Genomic DNA, 22,525 nt, shown 5'->3' on the forward strand with positions numbered 1-22,525 from the left:
TCAGATTAACAATTCAGTGAAAAGAGACATTCTTTAATGTGGATACGCAGGAAGGAGGCGAGACTGGGTCACAACCAACAATGCTCAGGGCTTACTCCTAGATCTGTGCTCAGAGATCACAGATCAGAGATTATGGTTGGCATCAGGGGACCATGTGGTTCCAGGGATCAAACCCAGATCAGCTGCATGCAAAGTATTCCCCTTATCTGCTGTCCTATCTCCCTGGTTCCATTTTTCTTTGGCTACAACTTCCTTGTTTTTATGAGGCTAAGCATAGGTTAAAAAAAAACTCACAGTCTTCCTATGAAAGATTTTCAGTTCACTCAAGTAGCTCGAGCATTAGATAAAGTTGTTATCTTAAGAATTAACTTCTTTGTACTGCTGTAATAAATTTAAATTAAAATATGATGCAGAAGTTAATTTACAAAGTTAATCTAGTTACTCTATAGTCACATATTTTTAGTTATAAATTAATTGAGCCCTTATTCAAAAGAGCTTATAATATCCTCAAAGTATTATTTAGCATACCAATTATTGCCTATGCAAGAATCTGCTGAAAGCATATAATTTGATGTATTGGTATATGTATATATATTTTGAAAAAATTTAAATCATCACCATGGTAACAATACTGCAACAATTAGGATCATCTTCCAGGAACTTAATCACTTTGAATAATCTTATCCTTAATAAAAAAATCCTCCACTTTTGGTAGCTGCATCATAGCTTTGATCAAACTAGCTTCCCTTCCACTAGGAAATATAAATTTTGGAAGCTGGAGAAATGGCACAGAAGATAAGATACTGCCTGGGCCAACCGGAATTCAAATCCTACAGCACATATGGTCCCCTGAGCACCACCAGAAATGACCCTTGAGCAAAAGGCCATGAATAGGACCTGAGCAGGGCTGGTGTACCCCAATGCATCCCAGTTCCATCAACAACTCCTTTAAGGTGACAGTTCAAAGGTCTGTACTCCAGCATGCTTAGCACACAGATGGCCTGGAATCAATCAATACCTAGCACATGTTCTCCTAAACACTGTTAATAGTAACCACCCTGACTGCTACTGGGAGTGACCCCAAAACTAATAAGGTAAAAGGAATAAAAACTGAATACACTACAAAACAATAATTGCACACACACATGAATCCAAACACCTGAACATTAATCCCAAGCGGGGAAACCAGAGGGAAGTTAACACAAAGAAGGGCTTGGTGCTGTTGTACAAAGGAGGAAAATATCCTTTCATGGTTCTATCCCAGGATACACCTTACTCAAATAGAAACCTACAATATAACTGGCTGAAAAATAAGACAAGAGGTAGGAAAGATCCTGGCTGGGAGCCCAAATTGATGTATATAAAAATCCACCCAGGAGCTGAGTGGCAACTCAATGGCATAGCACAGGACTGGCATGTTAGAGGTCCTGGGTTTCATTCTCAGAATCTCTACCCACATACAAAAAAAAAAAATACCCTACAAACCATCCAGATTTCTATAGGAAGCTAGGTTAATATAATAGGAAAATAGCAAGCTAACTTAGAGGCAGTCTACCATAAAAAGAAAAAAGAAAAGGAAAGAGGGAAGACAGAAAGCGAGTTTAGACATACAAGTGCCAAAAGAAAAACTATCTTCAAGAGAACCAAATAATCTAGTCAAAGATAAGCAATTTCTTTCTTCTTCTAAGGGTAGACAGGAAACATTTTAGGCTTTGTTAGCCATGGAGCAACACAAAAAGAATTTTGTAGATTTTAAATAAAAGTCTAAAGAGTGGAGCTGACACAATAACACAGCAGGTAAGGTATTTGCCTTGCATATAGCTGGACTAGATTTGACCCCTCCCACAGAGTCCCCTGAGCCCTCCAGGAGTGATTCCTGAGTGCAGAGTTAGGAATAACTACTGAGCACCACCAGGAGTAGCCCAAAACAAACAAATAAACAAAAAACCTAGAATAGCCATTTTAATTTGTAAGCAACGTTTCTAGCTCTTAGATTCAGTACAGCAACTGGTTTCACAGCTATCACTGCCAACTTCTCTACAATGTATCACAAGCAATACTGAGGCTAAAACCTAACATTACTAAACAAGTAAGTAATATTTTTCTCCATACAATTAAAAATTTATGTCATATTCAAAATTAGTAATGATGATCCTAACATGTTAGCTAGCAGGCAGTGATTTCAAAGAACTACTATAAATATTCTAAGATGCAAATTAAAAAAATTTAGAATAGGGCTAGAGAGATAGCACAGCAGTAGATGTTTGTTTTGCTCGTAGCCAACCCAGGACGGGCCTGGGTTAGATTCCCGGCATCCTATATGGCCCCACAAACTTGCCAGGAGTGGTTTCTGAATGCAAAGCCTGAGTGCCACTGAGTGTGGCCCAAGGAACAAAACAAAAATAAAATTTTATAATAAACATAAAATGTATACATCTTATAGAATGCTCTATCCCCATAGTTTCAACTCCCATAGTTTCAATTCACAGCACATTGAGATTCTTGGTAATGTTCTCATGAGACTTTTGTGGATTTGTTGTGATGCTACTAGATGGTTTCTCTAGCAGAATATATAAGTTATAGATCTAACTGATGTATTCAAGTTCTAGCTTGAAGAAATTGGTAAGCAGACTACTAATAGCCATATACAATAAATCCATAACCAACATCATAGACAAGGGGAAAATCAACTGAAAGTCCTCCCTCTGAGATTAGGAACAAAGCAAAGTTTACCTTCTTCACAATTATTCATACAGTCTGGAAGTTCTCTCTACAATATTGAAACGACAACAACAACAAAATAAAATCAGAGATCCAAAATGGAACATATGAAATTAAATTACAATTATTTGCTGATGAAAATATCCAGAGTTTCCTAAGGATCTAAAACACTCTTAGAAACAATACTAAACAAAACAAGTACTAAACAAAACCAAGTAAAACAGCAAGTATCTAAGAACCAACTGAAAAGATATGAAAAATTTCACAATGAAAACTCTTAAGTCCCTATTTAAAGAAATAAAGAGGATCAAAGAAAATGCAAAAATATTACCTATTCATAATTGATTGGGAGAATTAACGGTGCTGAAATGATCATTCTATCTGAAGCACTATTTAGAATCAATGTAACCCCATTAAAATTCCAATGACAGTCTTCAAGGATTTAGAGAAAATGCTCCTAGAATTTCTACAAAATCATAGAGCTCCTTCAAAGAGTAAAGCAATTTTGAGAAAACAAGTCTAGATGGGAAGGAAGCATTGCACTCCCTCATACTAAATGATGCTAGAAAGCTATAGTAATCAACACTGTGTGAGACGGTAATAAAGGCAGACTCTCAGATCAATGGAATTGAGAGCTTAGAGATAAGCCCTCAGATTTATGAACAGTTGATCTATGAGAAAGAAGCTGGGTGCATAAAGTGGAAAAAGAAAATCCTTTCAACAAATGGTGCTGGGAAAACTGTATATCCACAAACAAACAAACAAAAAAAAAAACAAAGAAAGAAGCAGGACCCCTATCTCACACCATATGCAAAAGTTAATTTCTAAGTGTTTTAAGGACCTTGAAGAATTCAAACCGAATTAGACTAGAATCCATAAAATACACTGAGTGAAACACTGGCAGATCTCTCAGGATATGGCCCTCCAAGGCATCCTTAATAGGTTGACTCCACTGGCAAAGAAAACTAAAACAAAAATAAATAAATGGGAATCTGTCAAATTGAAAAGCTTTTGTAAAGCAAACAAAACTCAGACTAAAATAAAAAGACACTCCACAGAATGGGAGAAAATACTTGCCTCTCATATATCATAGGAAGGGCTAGAGTCTAAAACATAAGAAACTCACAAAGCTCAAATAGCCACCGTACAAAAACCCAATAACCCCATCAAAAAATGGGGAGAGATGAATAGAAATATCTCCAAAAATGCATCCAGAAGGCCTATAGCATAAAACAAAGCAGTCTCTGCTGCTTAGTAGCAGGGAAATGCAAAACGAAACCATGAGCTATCACCTCACACCTCTAAGAATGACATTTATTTAAAAAAATTTAAATAAGCAATATTGGTGGGAAAAGAGCACTCATTCATTGTTACTATGAAGGTTGTGTGATTCGGTCTCTTTATGGAAAGCAGTATAGAGACTTCTCAAAACAGAGTTCTGAGTTCTCTAAGCATTGTTTCTGTATAGCCCAATGACTCCACTTCTTGGCATTTACACCCCAAACACAAATACATTAACTAGAAAGATATACACACCTATGTTTATTGCTACACACCGTAAAAAAAGCCAAAATATGGGAACAACTCAAATGTCCAACAGATGAATGAATACAGAAGATGTGTTAATATATACACACAGTGGAATGTTATGCCATTAGAAAGAAAGAGGAAGTTGGGGCCAAAAAATAGCACAGTAGGAAGGCATTTGCCTTGAATACAGCCAACCCAGCACGGGCTGGGATTTGGCATCCCATATGGACCAGGAGCAATTTCTTAGTGCAGAGCCAGGTGTAACTTCTGAGCGCTACCAGGTGTGTCCCAAAAACAAATAATAAAACAAAACAAAAAAAAACAAAAACAAAAAAAAAAACGAAGGAAGGAAGGAAGGAAGGAAGGAAGGAAGGAAGGAAGGAAGGAAGGAAGGAAGGAAGGAAGGAAGGAAGGAAGGAAGGAAAGAAGGAAGGAAGGAAGATACCCACTTTTGTATTATGTAAAATTCATTCAAATCAACTATTTAGAAGCTCACACCAATCCTGGGATTGAAAAAAGCATCTTTTAATTATAACACAATTTTAATTATAACACAATTTTAATTATAACACAATGAAAGGTACATGATTTCTAAAAGCAAAAGTATAAGATAGCAGCATGAATGTCTGGCACTGGAAGTTTCTATTTTCTTTCATCCTCAAACATTCAATAAAGATTCTCCAAAACCACCTTTACGTTCAATGTCTTTTCTTTCCTCCTAAATCTTAATGGAAAGATGAGCTATTTCATTTTAGAAGATGAGCATCGATTAGGAAAACACCACATGTTTGCGTTTTGAAATGTGAGAAGATAAAAATCTTCATGCAAAGTGCAGCTTAACCGCCCAATTCGAAAACAATGAATAAGATTTACAGAGACAATTCCTCATCTCCCAAAGGTTACCTGGCAATCAAGGAGCAGTTGTGAATCATGTTCTTTTCAACAAAGATACCTTGCGATTCATCCGTTTCAACTATTCGCCCATCCTGGTACCACAACACTTGCATGTCCTGATCAATATAGGAAGCCATGCACTGGAAAGGAAGGCTGTCTCCTTCGAACACCACTTGGCGATGGGATGGAGTCATGTAGAAAGATGGCAATTCAAGGGGAGGATCTAGACACAGTAAAGCCAAGACTGAGTTTGCAGTCCAGAAGTAAGTGAAAGCAATTCCAGTGTAAACATGAGTGACAAAGAGCCCTCATCAACCAGAATTCCAGAGCTACTGCCAATAAAGCTGCTACTCAAATGTATGGGCTTGAGATGAAAAAAAAAAAAAGTAAAATTAAAACAAATCCATGTCACCATCTGATTGCAGGAGTGGCTTTCTTCTGGTACTATCATACAAGATCACATGATCACCAAGTCAATACAAAACAAGAAACGCGTTGCAAAGCGGTACTTAACCTGGCAGTATTTAACCCTCCAGAATGGAACTGCAAGTAAATGATGACATATACACAGTTTAAAATATATGTTTGGGACTACATTATGTTTGGTTAAGCCACTGCTTTAGAGTTATTATTATTAAATAATGTATAGTGAAATATTTATGGAAAGAAGAAATAGATCTTCTAAGATCCAGGACTTATGATCATTTTCAAAAAGTAATAAATATTTCTGCCCAGTTAAAAAAAGGGGGGGGGTTGTAAATATACACAAAAATGTGTATAATACCAAGAGTTCACTAATCAACTTTATTTAGTTCATTTCTGTAAACTATTATTCTACTTTAAAGAATAAAAGCAAACTTATATAGATATCTTGATAGAGCAAAATTATTTCTCATGCTGTTTATATACTGAGAAACTATTAACCTACACATATGGCAATAAGGAAGTTAACCTACTGTTATATGCATTTGATATATACATATATTAGGATTGCTGTTATCAACTCATAATTTATAAAGTTTCATTATTTCTAGGTTAAAGGGTTATAAAATATCAATGGACTTTTAGGTCAAAAAATACTAGAAAAAGTTGAAACAATACACCAAAGCACCTGACTTTTTTTTTTAATTCAAGTGTTAATATAATCATGGGCATTGTTTTATGCTTCTTTCGTTTTTGTTTCTTTATATAAATATATATATGTATATATATGTATACACACACACACACAAACACATATCCCTTAGCTGTATACAGGCCTAACAGACAAATAAGTTCCAGTTCAGCATACATACACATGATTTCCTTTTATAAATCTTAATGTACACCCACTGAGCATATTTATCATGTGAAGTAACTAATAATGACAAAATGAAAAAGGACAGATGCCCTTTCTAAGCACAAGGAATAAATTAGAATCTTTACCATTCTAAGAATTTTTAAGTTTCATCCAGGTATTTTTTCAAAATCATAATTTTCATATGATTTCACTAACTGAGACAATAGTAATCAAAACAATCGCCATGTGCATTCTAGATATAGACAGTTCTAAAGATTTAGATAAGTAGTTAATCATTTCTTAATAATTTAATTTCTCCTACTGAATCAAACTTTATCAATCTTTAAAAGAGCACTAATACCTATGGCCAAACTGTACCTCAAAAAGATCCTACCCACTTATAAACCCAGCAAGAAACATTGAAGTGGGCGGAGTAATAGCACAGTGGTAGGATGTTCGCCTTGCACATAGCAGACCTGGGACAAACCCAGGTTCAATCCCCGGCATCCTATATGGTCCCGAGCCTGCCAGGAGCAATTCTGAGCTCAGAGCCAAAAAGTAACTCCTGAATGCCTCCAGGTGTGGTCCAGGAAAAAAAAAAAAAGAAGAAGGAGAAGGAGAAGGAGAAGGAGAAGGAGAAGGAGAAGGAGAAGGAGAAGGAGAAGGAGAAGGAGAAGGAGAAGGAGAAGGAGAAGGAGAAGGAGAAGGAGAAGGAGAAGGAGGAGGAGGAGAAGGAGAAGGAGGAGGAGGAGGAGGAGGAAGAGAAGAAGAAGAAGAAGAAGAAGAAGAAGAAGAAGAAGAAGAAGAAGAAGAAGAAGAAGAAGAAGAAGAAGAAGAAGAAGAAGAAGAAGAAGAAGAAGAAGAAGAAGGAAGGAAAGAAGGAAAGAAAGGAAGGAAGGAGGGAGGGAGGGAGGGAGAGAGAGAGAGAGAGAGAGAGAGAGAAAGAAAGAAAGAAAGAAAGAAAGAAAGAAAGAGAGAGAGAGAGAGAGAGAGAGAGAGAGAAAGAAAGAAAGAAAGAAAGAAAGAAGAAAGAAAGAAAGGAAAGAAAGAAAGAAAGAAAGAAAGAAAGAAAGAAAGAAAGAAAGAAAGAAAGAAAGAAAGAAAGAAAGAAAGAAAGAAAGAAATCTCCCTAAAATGTGATTTTACAAATAAAAAATATGCACTCATCATTGAAATTTATTTTATAAAAATGTCAATTAAGGATCTGAGGACCTTTAAACACCTATCCCAAAAAATGTTTTTAATATAAATTGACTTAACTGTTGGCATTAAATCCATGCAGATTTATGATTAGATACTTAGCTCCCTCCAGGGGTAGAGAGAATTTCATAATTTGTCAGGGAAAATCGAGAGCTAGAGAAGCTGCTAAGCGCTGATTCTTCCTTTCTTCCTTACCACATGTTAACAGCTCCTGCTTCACCCCTGTGATGGGCTGGGCCTGCAGAGATTTGGGATAAACACAGCGCGTGTCCCGGACTGTGATGTTCCTCTCCTTTACCCAACGATGCATCCATAATATGTTACAATCGCACAGAAGGTACTCGGTCTGAAACTCTCTGGGGTGTAACAAAAGACACAGTTAGTCCAATTTAAGAGCATTTTGCTTTTACACACCATCTAGTGCTGCACACTATCTCGTTACAAGCTCCTACGTGTGCTCCTTTGGGTCACACAGAGACCAATGAGATGATGGGCAGAGTTGGATCCAATAAGTGGCCCCAGGATAGACACTGCTTTCTAGCAAAACTGGTCCATTCTTGAAGCAATGGACACCTTCATTCTGGTATCCTGCAGTATTAAATCTCTATCCATCCTTTTATTCTGGAATATGGCCCATTTATCATAAGACCTGTAGGACTAATGATGCATATCGAAGCTTCCTGTGACTTTTTTCAGCATCTCTGCAAGGTTCTTGGTTTCAGTGTCTACAAATTCTCCTATATTTGCAAAAGAAAGCACTATAGAACTCTTTCTCAGACTTACATTCTATCCCACTAAAATCAAAAATCTGGGGAGGATTATGTGTGACTATGTTGTCATTATGTTCAAAGTTAATATCATAGATATTCACAGATTAAAGAGATGCTAGTCAAGGGGCCAGATTGGCAGCACAGTGGTAGGATGCTTGCCTTACAGGCAGCTGACCCAAGACGGACACGTGTTCGATCCCTAGCATTCCCTATGGTCCACCCCCCCAAGCTTGCCAGGAGCGATTTCTGAAAACAGAGCCAGGAGTGAGCACCACCAGGTATGGCCCCCAAAAAACAAAAAACAAACAAACAAAAAAAAACAATAAAAAAGAATACTAGTCAAAATATACATACTAATCAAAAATATACAAACAAAATGCATATGAAATAAAGAGAATTCTCCTTATTTAAAGAAAAAAAGTCTTCTAATTAAAACTTCCAAGAAACAGATTAAAAAAACATCTACAGAGATCAGATTCAAACACAAGGATATTCTGACTATGTTTTTTCACGAAGCACTAACTACTTAACTGTAATACAAGACACTAAGTCCAACTAACAAAAATACATAAATACAGATACCCTCCTCTTCTAAACTGGGGACATTATTTCATTGAGGTTTAAAAAAAAAGACAGTGCACGGGGTCAAAGCAGAGCAATAGCACAGTGGTAGAGCATTTGTCTTGCAGGCAACTGACCTAGGACGGACCTGAGCTCGATCCCTGGCATCCCATATGGTCCCACAAGCCAGGAGCAATTTCTGAGTGCAGAACCAGGAGTAATCCCTGAGTGTCACCAGGTGTGGCCCAAAAACAAACCAAAAAGGCAGTGCAAAGATGGAATGCTGTAGTCAGGAATACAACTCAAAGGCCAGAGTACATATTTGGTACCCTTAACACCAAAAGATGATCCTCAGCTGGGACAACTCCCTGAGAATCACAGGGAATGGCTTGTTGGCATTCAGAAGCCATCATTAGGGCTGAGTACTCAAACCACCATGTCTGTGGGGACCTCACTGTACAACAAAACTGGGAGTAGTCCCATCCAGGCACCCAAACATTTCCTCTTCAAGTGCTTCCTCTACCTCAAAGGAAATAAAATACAAACTGTTTGATATAAACAAATCAATAAAGATCAAATAGAAGCATCACTGCTTCGAACTAGCATGTGCACTCTGCTTTCATCTCATTGCATCCCCCCCTTTTTTGGGGGGGGGGGGCAAAGAAATTGAAGGCAGGGTAGAATGCATGAGAGCAAAGGGAAAGAAATTTTAAAAATCAAAAGATGACAAGCTAATTCTAACTCCTGAATACCACTACTGGTTTGTTTTTTAGTACCACTGGGCAATACCACTCATAATTATTCCCCATTTTCAAATGAAAATATGATCACCAACCCTGTGATCCAAGGGTTTCAAAAGCCAAATTAATCTTTGCAATCTTCCTATTGCCTCAATTGCAGAAATGATTGACCTGAGCTCAATAAATGTGTGAAAAGATGAGGTTTGCAGGAGTTGTCTGCCATGATGATAAGGCATCAGTACAACACCTAAGCTATTAGCTAACGCACCAGAACAATGAGATTTAAATAATAAAGTATGCAAAGAAGAGAGAGGAGTGAAGTGATGAAAAGGAAAGCAGGGAAAGGGATAGAAAGAGGGAAAAGCAAAGGACTAGGCATATAGTTGACAGAGAGGACATTTTCCTTGGAGGAAAAATATAATCAATCCCTTAAATTATATATAAGAAGTATTGGGGTCAGTGAGATAGCACAGCGGTGTTTGCCTTGCAAGCAGCCAATCCAGGACCTAAGGTGGTTGGTTTGAATCCCGGCATCCCATATGGTCCCCTGTGCCTGCCAGGAGCTATTTCTGAGCAGATCGCCAGGAGTAACCCCTGAGCAACACCGGGTGTGGCCCAAAAACAAAAAACAAACAAACAAAAAAAACAGAAAAAAAAAAGAAGTACTTGAAAAGCAGAGCATTTAACTATAATTCCAAAACTATAAGCATAACCTATAGTTTGAAAAAGATGGAAGAATTATGTGAAAAATAGCTTTTAAAAGTAATGCCTACACAATTGCCCACTTAATAAAACTGTTGAAGGTATAGGTTAAGTGGTTGAAAGCCAATTCTAAAACTAAGCAGAATTATATGTATTAGGATCTCTTGGTAACTTCATAAAGCAGGCCTTCAGGTAAACTTTACTAGAAGTGTCAGTAATAAGCTAAGTTGTAAATTAGGTGTGGGAAAGGGAAATAGGTTATAATAAACAGCCTATGTATAAAATGGTCTTAACCATAAATTCTTCATAGAGAGGGATATTTATACTTAGAGGACTTAGTCAAACAACAGATAATTTCTAAATTGAAAACAAAGCCAAAGAAAAAGAATTATCTATTAATCTAAATATAAATTTAGATTTATATATACTCCAAATGGGGAGAAAAATTGTGCTCTAGTCAAAAATACATTCTAAAGGCTTAAGGTATACTTCCCAAGGTGGATAAAAGCACTCGAGTGAGATTGCAATTTTCAGAAAATAACATTTTCCTCATGAAATCCCTCATGCCATATAAAAACTGCTTTTAATTTTTGAAATCTAAAGCTGTACTTCTCAAAGCCAGAGGACTAAAAATAATCATCATCATCATCTTACTTACAAAAACCGTAAGGAGCCAAGATAATCAAAAGTTCCTTGCGATAATGAAGAAAACAAATTCCCGGAAAGGTTTCTGGAAAAATAAGGAAAGAGTTTTACTTTAAAAAGATATGAACAAGTTGGCATCATCTTACCGTAGTGCCTATTTGTTAAAGTGTGAATTCAAAGATGTTAACAAAACTGACTTTTTTTTTCCTATGAAGTAACAAGTAAACCTGAGGGGTTTGTGATTGAATTACATCCTTAGACACGTTCCCGTTACAAACAGAACTACTTTTCATGTCTGCCCTTGGTATCATTTAAGAAACTGAAATTTTCAAAACGAGGGAAGCAAAAGAGGATGTAAAAGATGAACAGCCACAACACATAAAGGTGCAAAAATTGTTGAGCAGAGAGCAATGAGTTCATGATTTAAAATGCACCAGGGGGACACAATTCACTGTATGAGTTCAACAAATAACTTAACCAGCCCAACTTTCCACTATCAAAGGGCTTTAATATATACCCAAACCCTAGGAGAGTTGTTTGAATTAAAACACAACACTTGCGCCGGAGAGATAGCATGAAGGTAAGGCGCTTGCCTTGCATGCATAAGGATGGTGGTTTGAATCCTGGCATCCCATATGGTCCCTCGTGCCTACCAGGGGTGATTTCTGAGTGTAGAACCAGGAGTAAACCCCTGAACGCTGTCGGGTGTGACCCAAAAACCAAAACAAACAAACAAACAAAAAAAGCACAACACTTGACACTACAACAGGAGTAGTTTGTGACAACCATGAACATTTCACCTGAGTAGGACTCAACTAGGAGCTTCTGGGGGAGAGAAAACTGTGGGTGTTACTTAATGGGGTACCTTTGCAAGCCAGCAGCATGCTAAGATAGACAAATGGTACTCAATAATGAGCTGATGACAACATGTGATTGTATCTTGAAAAAAATTCTACACTAGAAAAAGTTGGAGGGTGCTGAGAGAAGGGTATGGTCTAACCCCATACCTGTGACAAGACCAAAAATAAATAAATAATTGAGGCCAGAGCAATAGCAGTGGGTAGGCTGTTTGCCCATATGCAACTGACCCAGGTTCAATCTCTAGCATCCCATAGGGGTCCCTAAGCACTGAGTAAGCATTACTAAGCACAGGAATAATTCTTGAACACAAAGCCAGTAGTAACCCTGAGCACTGCCAGGTGTGCACCCCCCAAAAAATTATTAAAAATAATTTAGACCCAGCATTCAAGAGCAGAGCAAAGTCCCAAACCTCGCCAAATAAATGTAGCATGCCTCCAAATTCTAGAATGAATACTTTACTGGGGGCAAGAAAAGAAACATCAATCAGTGCAGTCTTCAGAAAGAAAAGTGAACTTGAGGTGGGGGGCAAGGGGAACGGGGCAGGAGAAAATCTGAGACACCTGCAGCAACTTACCCCTCCATGGGAAAACAATACTAGACAATTGGGGTCAGATTGGATTGGATTATCTTTCAACAATTAGATTATCTTCCAACAATAAATATGCAATGAGATTTTTTAATGCTCTAGTGAGGTACCATTGACATGAAACATAATGATTTCCAACAAACAGTGACACAAAATGTCATATTTATATAGAATTCAAAATGCAGATAAAGTAGAAGAGGGCTGGAGTGATGGCACAGCATGTAGGGCACTTGCTTTGCATGCATTCCCTTGCAGGTTCAATCCTCGGAATCCCACATATACACCCCAGCCCCCCAGCACCATCAGGAGTGAATACTGACAGCCAAGTCAAGAATGACCCCTAAGCACTGTAGGTATACCCTAAAATAAAACAAATAAGCACAGAAGAAACAAATCAGGCTCCCCTGGAATGACTCTGGAACAATCCGGGGGTACAGAGTGAAGGCGTGGGGAGCTTTTTGTTTGTTCACTTGAACACAGATATTCAAGGGGTAAACTGAAGGTTTTTTTCCCTGAAAAGGGAAGCATTAGGTCAACTAAGTTTGGGAGACTTACTATCTTCCAAATTGTTGAGGTTTTCTAACATAGTAATCAAAATAACCCTACCCCCCAAAAAAATATTGTGCCCTAGGAAGTATTATCTGATTGAGCACATTTGTTTAAAGAACATTTATTTGCTCAAATTTATTTGGATCAAAAACTATGCAACCACCTAGAACTGAAATAAACCAAACAGGAGATGTGTAGGACTGGAAAACAGGAAACAAATGGGGATGTGGGGGTTGCAAATTATGAAGGAATATGACGATTGGGACCCAGTGTTGAAACATCATATGCTGATATCCAATCATAAATAACTTTGTAATTCACAGAGACTAACTAAAAATAATAAAAATTAAAAAGAAAAAAAATACAGTAGGACTGTGGGCTCTTTTTTCACGACTTGAATCACAACTATCCCAAATCATCACAATGTTTTTGTCATGGGTGCCTCATTTTGCCAATATTTAGTCCAGTCCTCAGAACTAAGGTGAGAAACTCCAAGACAATAAAATTGCTCTCCAATCAAGAATTTTTTTTCCAGAAATGCAATAAAGTTAATTAATATCAAGTTATGAGAAAAACCTGTACACCAAGCCTATCTTTTTGCTTTAAAAATATTAAGTTAGAATATCTTCCCTTCTCTCAAAGAAGGAGGCACCCTGAGAAACTCTGTTGTCTGCTGTCCAAGCTTGAGTACTTCCATTCTTCACCAACAAAGTCTATGATCTTCCTTCCTGGAGAGTTGCAAAAATCTAGCTGTCCCTTTCTTTAGTATTGCTGCAAGGTAACTTGAATAAAGTAGCAAAACTGCTCTTATTTTCCTCTCAGCCAGGCTTTATTTTCCTTTCCAATCCAGCACTTTGCAATCTTCTGAACTCTCCTGCCCCCAGTTTAACTACTTGGAAGAAAAATTCCCAAGCAAGTGAAGCTTTTAATTTCCTCCCCTTCAGCCTCTGTACTCTCCCTAGTTGTGTCTTTCAGTTATCTATATAAAGACACACACACACACACACACACAACACACACACACACACACACACACACACACACACACACCCCCGAATATTCTGTGCTCTGATGACAGGCTCTTGCCATCATTTTCATTCTAGTTCCTTAATCTCTGTTTCTGTGGCTGCCACCAAGGCTAAATTCTTGACCATCCATCACACCGAGGGACCTTGTTTTGGGGACCTGAAGCAAATGCTGTCTTTGAGGGTAACAGAAAAGAAACATGTACTTACAGTCTGACCAGATTGGTGAGTCCTCGAAAAATATCTGCATTGAGACATCCTATTCGATTATTTGTGAGATCCCTAAGGGGACAAAAAGGGAAAGTATCTCAAACTCATCTCTTTTGATTAACAAACACTCATTCTTTTGGCCTCATGCATTCGATATTCAAAACGGACTTTCTTTTCTGTGTTTCTGCACTTTTAGGTGGATAAGATCAGCACCACAAAAAGGGAGGGAGGGGGGGAAACCCTTACTTTCACTTACTTATTGACTAAATGATGTTTAATTACAGCATCCTCTATCTCTCAGTATTGGATCCCATAAAATGACTTAAGATAAACTGAAGTAGTGAAAATGAGACCCAATCAGTTTTACAGTCTGTGATATAACTCGAAGGTACAGTTAATTCTGCCAGGTGGAGGTAGGAACAAAGTCCCATCTCAGGTAATATCTAATACAATGGGTCAAAATGTTCACTATTCAAAGTTCTAGAACTTTCATTTCCTCAATTGCATCTGAAATAATGTTTTCTGAATTTATTCCATACATACTCAGAAATGCTGACAGTAATAAAAAAAAAACTCAGAGTTAGCTTTAACTTTGCAAATACATCGATCGGTCAATTTGCTCTCCAATACTGAAGTAAAGGACTACATATTATTTTCACTCTGATGTCTTATACTCTCATATAAAAATTTCTAACTAGTTCTCTCTATCCAGGAACTGTCCTTTCAACCTACGTAATGATTTTCGTAAATACTTGGGTGTCAATCATTCTTCCTTAGCTTCACAACAAAGACACCACAAGCAAAAGCTTCTATGAGAAGCAGGGTACTTTGTTGTTTCGGATTGGAAAGAAAAAGCATCATGTCAGTCTACAATGCAGCTATTAGGAAAAATGAAGTCATGAAATTATACTTGGATGGATATGAAGAGAATTATGCTGAGTGAAATGAGCCAGAGGGAAAGGTATAGACATAGAATGATTACACTCATTTGTGGGATATAAAAAAAATACAGTATGGTAATAATATCCAGACACAATAGAGATGAGGCCAGGAGGACCAGTCCATGAAAGGAAAATTGACACATATAGCAAAGGAGAGCAGAAAAAGGACTATACATCTAACCCAAGGTCAATCTCCAGCATCTTATGTGGTTCCTTGATCCCTAACAGGAGTGATTCCTGAGAGCAGAGCCAGGAGTAAGCTCTAAACCATTGCTGGGTGACCCCCAAACAATAAATGAAAAAAAAATAAAAATAAAGTAAAAAGGTTTGAGGCAAGCTAAATCAAACTTCTAATTTGTATTTGTATTCCATGTTCTTTAATGTTCCTATTATTCTCTACAATGGGGAATATTATACTCTGATTTACTCTGAAATAATTGATACTGCCACTTTTGAACTAACACTACTGGATTATGAATGGCATACTTGATAATAGCAAAAAATAGACTGAACTGACTAGAAATAAGGACATAGATTTAAATCAGGCATCCACCTACCCTCTAGTATTTCAAAGGCTACTCAAGTACTTCTGCTGTTGTAATATTTCATAATTGACATTTTATCTCATTTTATCAACTTTTATTTTGTTTTATTTTATGTTATGTTATTTTATTTTATGGCAGAAACTGAAACTAGGGCCCCATACACACAAAACATGAAATCTACCAATGACTAGGACCATCAGCCCTTTCTGGGACAACTTCTGATGGAAGAATAATATAATACAATGTTACATACAACACAAATTTAAAGGCAGCACAAAATTTTTATCTGTGCTTTTACTGCTCCAACTAAGTTTATTTTTTTAAATCATGTGGGTTTTTTTTTGTGATTTTACCCAATTTTCCTTTTATTTCTAGGCTTTACTATTTAGGAAAGTTAGGCATTAGGCGTGAAATGCTGCTTGAACAAGCATTTCTGGGTTCTATTCAAGTTTTGAGCATTAAGTGGTGTAATTATCATTGATTTTCTGGGAAATATTTTATTACAAGCTACACCTATCTACAGCGGTGTTTGGGTATTGGTAAGGGGTTTTCGCTTGGTTTGAGAATCAGTTTGAATTTGTTGATAAAGCAAGAAAGTCTAAATAGTCTAGGTTTTACCTACTTCTGTTTATCCTTCAAAAAGTCAATTTTCTGGATTTAAATGATCTATCAAACAAAGGCAAAGGCATGGGATGTGTATGAAAATACTTCATAGTTATCAAGTGAGATGCATGATAGAAATAAATGATATAAAGGTACCACAAGGAATGTTTCCTGCATCTGGAAGCAACTAGCATATATTAAGCTCACAGAATACCTTTATATTGAGTTTCCATCTAGGACTCTTTCTGCTTGCATACAGTATATGATAAGTTCAATTACAAGTCAGCTCTTTGGAATAAAGAATGTATTTTTTGGTAGAAGAACATAATAAATAGCATTTACCTCCCTAGGCAAGAAACACAAGAGACCACTGAATGTGTAATGCAAAGGAAAAATGGGAAGGCAATGGCTGCTACAATATCAGCAATTAAATGCTACTATATGAGATATTTTGTTGTTTTTTTTTTAAACTTAATTTGGGTAACAGTAATTGAGAAACGATTTACTGGAGGATAAAACACTAGATAGAAAAGCATTGCTCCTCTGCATTATCTTCAAACATTCTGGTAAAACTTTTTCAGAACGGTCCAACTGCCTACCATCTCCCCATCATCTGAGTGATAGAAACAACGAGCATCTACAACAAAAGTCACTACTAAAATACCCTTCCTTATGTCTGCCTCGTGTTTTAATCATTTTTACAAGATGAGATGCAAATCATCAGACTTACACTACTCAATCTTCAAGAACTGTGAGTTTTAAGATTGCCCAAGACAGAGAGCTGGAGCCATAGTACATAGGGGAATATGATTGCCTTGGACAGGGAAGGGAAGAGAGGAGAGGGTGAGAAAAGAGAAGGAAAGGGGGAGAGGGGAAAGGAAAAGAAAAGGGAAAAGGGAAAGGAAAGGAAAGAGGAAGGCATGCAAAGTCTAAACAATTGAATCTGACTAAAAAGTACTAGGTTTGAGGCTGGAGTTATAGTATAACTGTACCGACTTGGGAGAGACCCAGGTTCGCTCCCAGGTATCCCATATGGTCCCTTGAGCCTGCCAGGAGTGATCTCTGAGTGCAGAACCAGGAGTAGACCCTGGGTGTTGCCAGGTATGGTCCAAGAACCAAAAAAAATTAAATTAAATTAAAATTAAAATAAATAATAAAAAGTACTAGATTTATTGGTTTGGTGTGGTGTCAGGGGCTGAATCCAGGCCCTCAAACCTGCAAAGCAGCCCTTAAAGAGATCATTCCTACCCTGGGACTATGAAGTTTTGTGCTTTTGTGTTTTTGGGAAACTCAGGAAATGAAAATGAACCAACATGCAGGAAATGCCTTCAGAAGGGATGAAGGACAATGAAAAAGTCCACATGGCCAAGTAAAACACTTAAATTCTCAAAGAGGAACTTCATCATGCAGTGGCCATACATTGGCATCACTTGGGGAGCCAAGGAGCTGCCTGGCTTCCAAAGAGAGCTTTGGGAAAAAAAAAAAAACAGCACAAATATAAATGAAAATGGCAAAACGTCAATTATTTTTAGAAATCAAAGAGATAGGGAGGCCTTGATAGATAAGACAATGATGGGAGATACTAATTGAGTAATTGAGTGCATTCATAACTTCAAAATCATTTACAGATGGTAAGTATAAATACTAACAAAGTCAACAGGGTAATAATGATCTTATTAAATAGAGAGACACAGCCAGGATCAGACATTGGCTCAATGGTTAGAGCAAACACCTTGAGGTGTGAAATACTGGATTTAATCCCTGGCATTTAAAAAAAAGGTGAATGCAAACATCTAACAGATCATGGTACTGCGTAAAGTAATTATCTTCTTTGTATTGTGGGGTATTATTTTTCTGCTGTGAATGTGGCTAGGAAAACTTATAATCTTTATTTAGAAAAACATTTTTAGGGCCCGGAGAGATAGCACAGCGGTGTTTGCCTTGCAAGCAGCCGATCCAGGACCAAAGGTGGTTGGTTCGAATCCCGGTGTCCCATATGGTCCCCCGTGCCTGCCAGGAGCTATTTCTGAGCAGACAGCCAGGAGTAACCCCTGAGCACCACCGGGTGTGGCCCAAAAACCAAAAAAAAAAAAAAAAAAAAAAAAAACATTTTTAAACCTGTTAGGTAAAAAAAATTGTTACTTTACAGGTACACACACATAAGTGCATAAGCAAGGAATTCAAGTACTTACAATCTTTTCAGCGATGACAGTCCCCAAAAGGCACCTGGATCTATACTACTAATAAGATTGTTTCGGAGATCCCTATAAAAAAAAATTAGTACATATTAACATTATAACAAATATTTAGATAGCACATATTTCATAATGATCACCTGCAAAACAGAATAATAATAGTAATAATAATGTGGTTAATCCTTGACTACTCCATTAGGAAGTGGCAGAGTCAGAATTGAAATTCAAAATATCTGGTTCCAAAGTCATTTGTTATCATCATATAAAAGTTTAAGGAATATGTTTAAAATGATAGCTCTCCCAAATATTAGATTTGGTCTGATCATTCGAAGCTATCACTAAATTATGATCCTATATACTATATCTACAATTTCTTCATTAGTCTATGATCCTTTAAACCAGCAGAATCTTTGTTATAAGTATATTCTAGCAAACATTTAAAGTGATTTTTTAAAAACATTTGCAAAAATATACTCTGTAAAATGATTACGTATGTATTTGAGGCTATTTCTTTAATTAACACTTGCTCCTTCCTGGGCTTCTATAGTTAGATTTCAACAAAACAAGTAGGTGCAAATTCACAATATATGACTCCAAGTAATATATGACTCCAATGATAAGTGTGGAAAGGCCCCTCCATGGTTCCCAGGGTCCCAAGAGTATCCCAGACAACAGTGAAGGGCTAGCAGTGATGACCAGAGTATCATCTCTCCTAGGATAATCCTGCTGCCTGCTAAAATATTGAGCTTAGCTAGGATACTGAACCAGGAACCAGATCTAGATTCTGGTTATTGTGAATAGTGTGTTGTAAAACATATAAGAGTAAATGCCTTTTCTGCATTATTTTGGGCTTCTAGGGTCAGAAGCAACACAAGTGCTGAGAACAGTTGAGTTAATAAAGATACTAAGGTATATCTAGACAATGGAATACTATGCAACTGTTAGGAAAAATAAAGTCATGAAATTTGCTTATATGTGGATGGATATGGAAAAATGAGTCAGAGAAAGAGGGGTAGACATAGAAAAATTACAGCCATTTGTGGGTTATATAAAAAAAAGATAGTATGGTAATAATATCCAAAGATAAAAGAGATGAAAGCCAAAAAGATAAGTCCATGGTAGGAAGCTTACAACAAAGAGCCAGTAGTGCAGTTAGGGCAGAGAAGGGATCACTATGACAATGAGAGTTGGAAATGATCACTCTGGACAAGAACTAAGTGCTAAAAGAAGGAAAAGTACTATGCATGACACCTCTTCAGTAACAACAGTGCAAACCACATTGTCTAAAAGGAATAACAAAAAGAAGAGATTGAGAAAGAGAAGAAAAATATCTACCTCAGAGGCAGGTGGAGGAGCAGAGGAGGGCGGGAGGGAAATTGAGGACATTGGTGGTGAGAAGGATATTGTACACTGAATGACTGACTTTCAATCATGACCAACTTAGTAACTGAAAAAGAACAACTGTATTATACACAACCTTGAAACCACAGTGTTTAAATAATTGTTTAAATTGATTTAAAAATAATAATAATTGGGTCAGCTACCATAGTGCCTCAAATCACTGGACAGCCAGGCCACACCTCAAATCTTCACTCAGGACTCATTCAGAACTGGTGTCCTGAGGGGCCTCTGATGACTAATGGGGCACAGTATCCGGATGCCTCTTAACCCTACCAGATGAGGCCACAGATGCGAAGCAGGAGTCAATAGGATCGACTACCACAGTCCAGTTGCACACACACCACAGACCTGGCAGGTCCCTTGAGTCACATCTGCATTTCAGGTGAGCTCCAGAAGGCCTTCCAGAAACGAAAGATTGGCCTGACTAGAATGAACAAGGAAGTGGCCATACAACCAGGTCAAGCAACCCAGTTTTCAAGTTCCTCGGAACCAGTTAAACATGTGGTGCCACAGGACCAAACACCAACTGATATAAATACAAACTTTTCCAGTGGTGTAGGGACAAAGGTAGAGCCCTGGTGCTCCCCTGGTATGGCACAGCCTGGCCACTAGAAGAATCTCCTGGGGAGAAAGCACTGAATAATGTCACTTCTCTGGCTCTCTCAGAATGCCCAGAACATTTGTAGCCCAGAGCAGCAAATGCTAATGAGGTATGCAGACCTCCTCACATAAGCCAGGCCTGAAGGTAGTGCAAATAGTACCATTACCAATGGATATCCTGGCAATGGAAAAAGAAGTTGTTGGATTAGGTGAAAGTTTTGAAAGCTCTTCCAGAAAGCTCAAAACCTCTCATGAGAGATGGGTGCGGGAGTACAATAGGTAGGGCCTTTGCCTTGCATGTGGCCAGCTTAGATATGATCCCTGGCATCCCAAATGGTCCTCAAGCACCACCAAAATTAATACTGAGTGCAGAGCCAGGAGTGAGCCCTGATCATTGCAGGTGAGCCCAAAATTTAAAGGAGAAAAGAAAAGGAAACACACACACACACACACACACACACGCATGCACGCACACACATGCACACATGCTCAGGTTCCTTCATGTGGCAGCTATGCCTCTCCTCTTATCTCCCATCTCTTTCTCTTTTTATCTCTCTCTTTTTCATGTGGCAGCTATGCCACTCTCTTCTCTTTCTCTCTCTATATATATATAATATATATATATAATATATATATGTATCTCTATCTATCTCTATCTCTTTCTCTCTCCCTCCTCACCTGATATGGCACCTATGCCACTCCTCCAAGCTGCCATGAGGTTGAGCACAAGCTGTCTGGAATCTTGTATAAGCCCCTGTTTGGGTTCTTAGGAACTTGGCTTGCCAGTTCCTATTACAGTGTGTCACTCTCTCTAAGGAAATTCAAGACTGGATAGAACAGGGGGCAGTCAGTTCCTTTGTTCTAAAGAGCAGATGGAAGTGATTCTCCAGCAACCATTACAGAGGCGACTGTCTGATGATGCCACCCAAACAGGAAATGAGAAGACATGATGAGTTCTGGATTCAGCCAAGTCTGAAGTCCAACTTCCTTTTTCTTCCTCCCCTTTTTCCCCAGCATTTTGTGTTAGTTTTGGAGCCACACTCAGTGGTGCTTGGGGTCTAATCCTGGCTCCATTCTCAAGAATTCACTCCTGGCAGGGTTTAAAGAACCATAAGGAGTATGTTGACCTCATTCAAGGCAAGAGCTCCATGTTCTGTACGGTATCTCGGGCCCCAGAAATCCAGCTCTTAGGTTCAGGCTTCTCCCATCTCTAAATTGAGGGAGCTGTTCGTTTTCATTTAGCATCCCTTAAGGCTTCATAAACAGGGTTAAAGGAATAGTACAGAGAATACGGCTCTTGTCTTATACCCAACCGGCCTGGGTTCTTTCCCTGGTATCCCATATAGCCCCCTAGAGCAGTGGAGAGCCAGGAGTAACCGCTGAGCATCACTGGGTATAATAAAAATAAAGAAATGAATGGATAAGCACATTTAAAATGTTTTTTTAATATTTTTATTTATTTCCTTTGTTCTCTCCAAAAAGTGATGATACTCTTCATAGAAAGGATTCTATGGTCTGATCTTATCCTACCTATTTCAATTCTCTCTTCCCCTCCTTCCTTCCTCCAGCACACAATGTCCCTCTTTATATAGGACTGGCTCACTGAGATAGAGAAGTTCTTATAAGACATGATATCTCGGGCCGGGCGGTGGCGCTGGAGGTAAGGTGCCTGCCTTGCCTGCGCTAACCTAGGACGGACCGCGGTTCGATCCCCCGGCGTCCCATATGGTCCCCCAAGAAGCCAGGAGCAACTTCTGAGCACATAGCCAGGAGTAACCCCTGAGCGTCACAGGGTGTGGCCCAAAAAACCAAAAAAAAAAAAAAAAAAAAAAGACATGATATCTCATTTCTAGAACCCTACACAGTACCTCACCTGGATACAATCTTCCAACTGTGAACCCCGTAAGTTCATAACCCCTGCCTCTCCCATAAGAGTCATTATTAACATATTCCATTATTCATGTCCC

The 22,525-nt window shown here is 38.1% G+C and overlaps 1 protein-coding gene across 1 annotated transcript in view; it reads right to left on the reverse strand.

Moving 5' to 3' along the window:
- ADGRA3 (adhesion G protein-coupled receptor A3) overlaps window positions 1-22,525 on the reverse strand; it is a 92,695-nt gene that overhangs the window by 60,773 nt on the left and 9,397 nt on the right. The window contains 5 exon segments of the mRNA XM_049790045.1: window positions 5,155-5,368; window positions 7,820-7,980; window positions 11,056-11,127; window positions 14,274-14,345; window positions 18,555-18,626. Coding sequence (XP_049646002.1) covers window positions 5,155-5,368; window positions 7,820-7,934 — 329 coding nt within the window. The 5' untranslated portion in view covers window positions 7,935-7,980; window positions 11,056-11,127; window positions 14,274-14,345; window positions 18,555-18,626.

The sequence above is a fragment of the Suncus etruscus genome, chromosome 16 (genome assembly GCF_024139225.1).
Source record: "Suncus etruscus isolate mSunEtr1 chromosome 16, mSunEtr1.pri.cur, whole genome shotgun sequence".
Classification (NCBI taxonomy): domain Eukaryota; kingdom Metazoa; phylum Chordata; class Mammalia; order Eulipotyphla; family Soricidae; genus Suncus; species Suncus etruscus.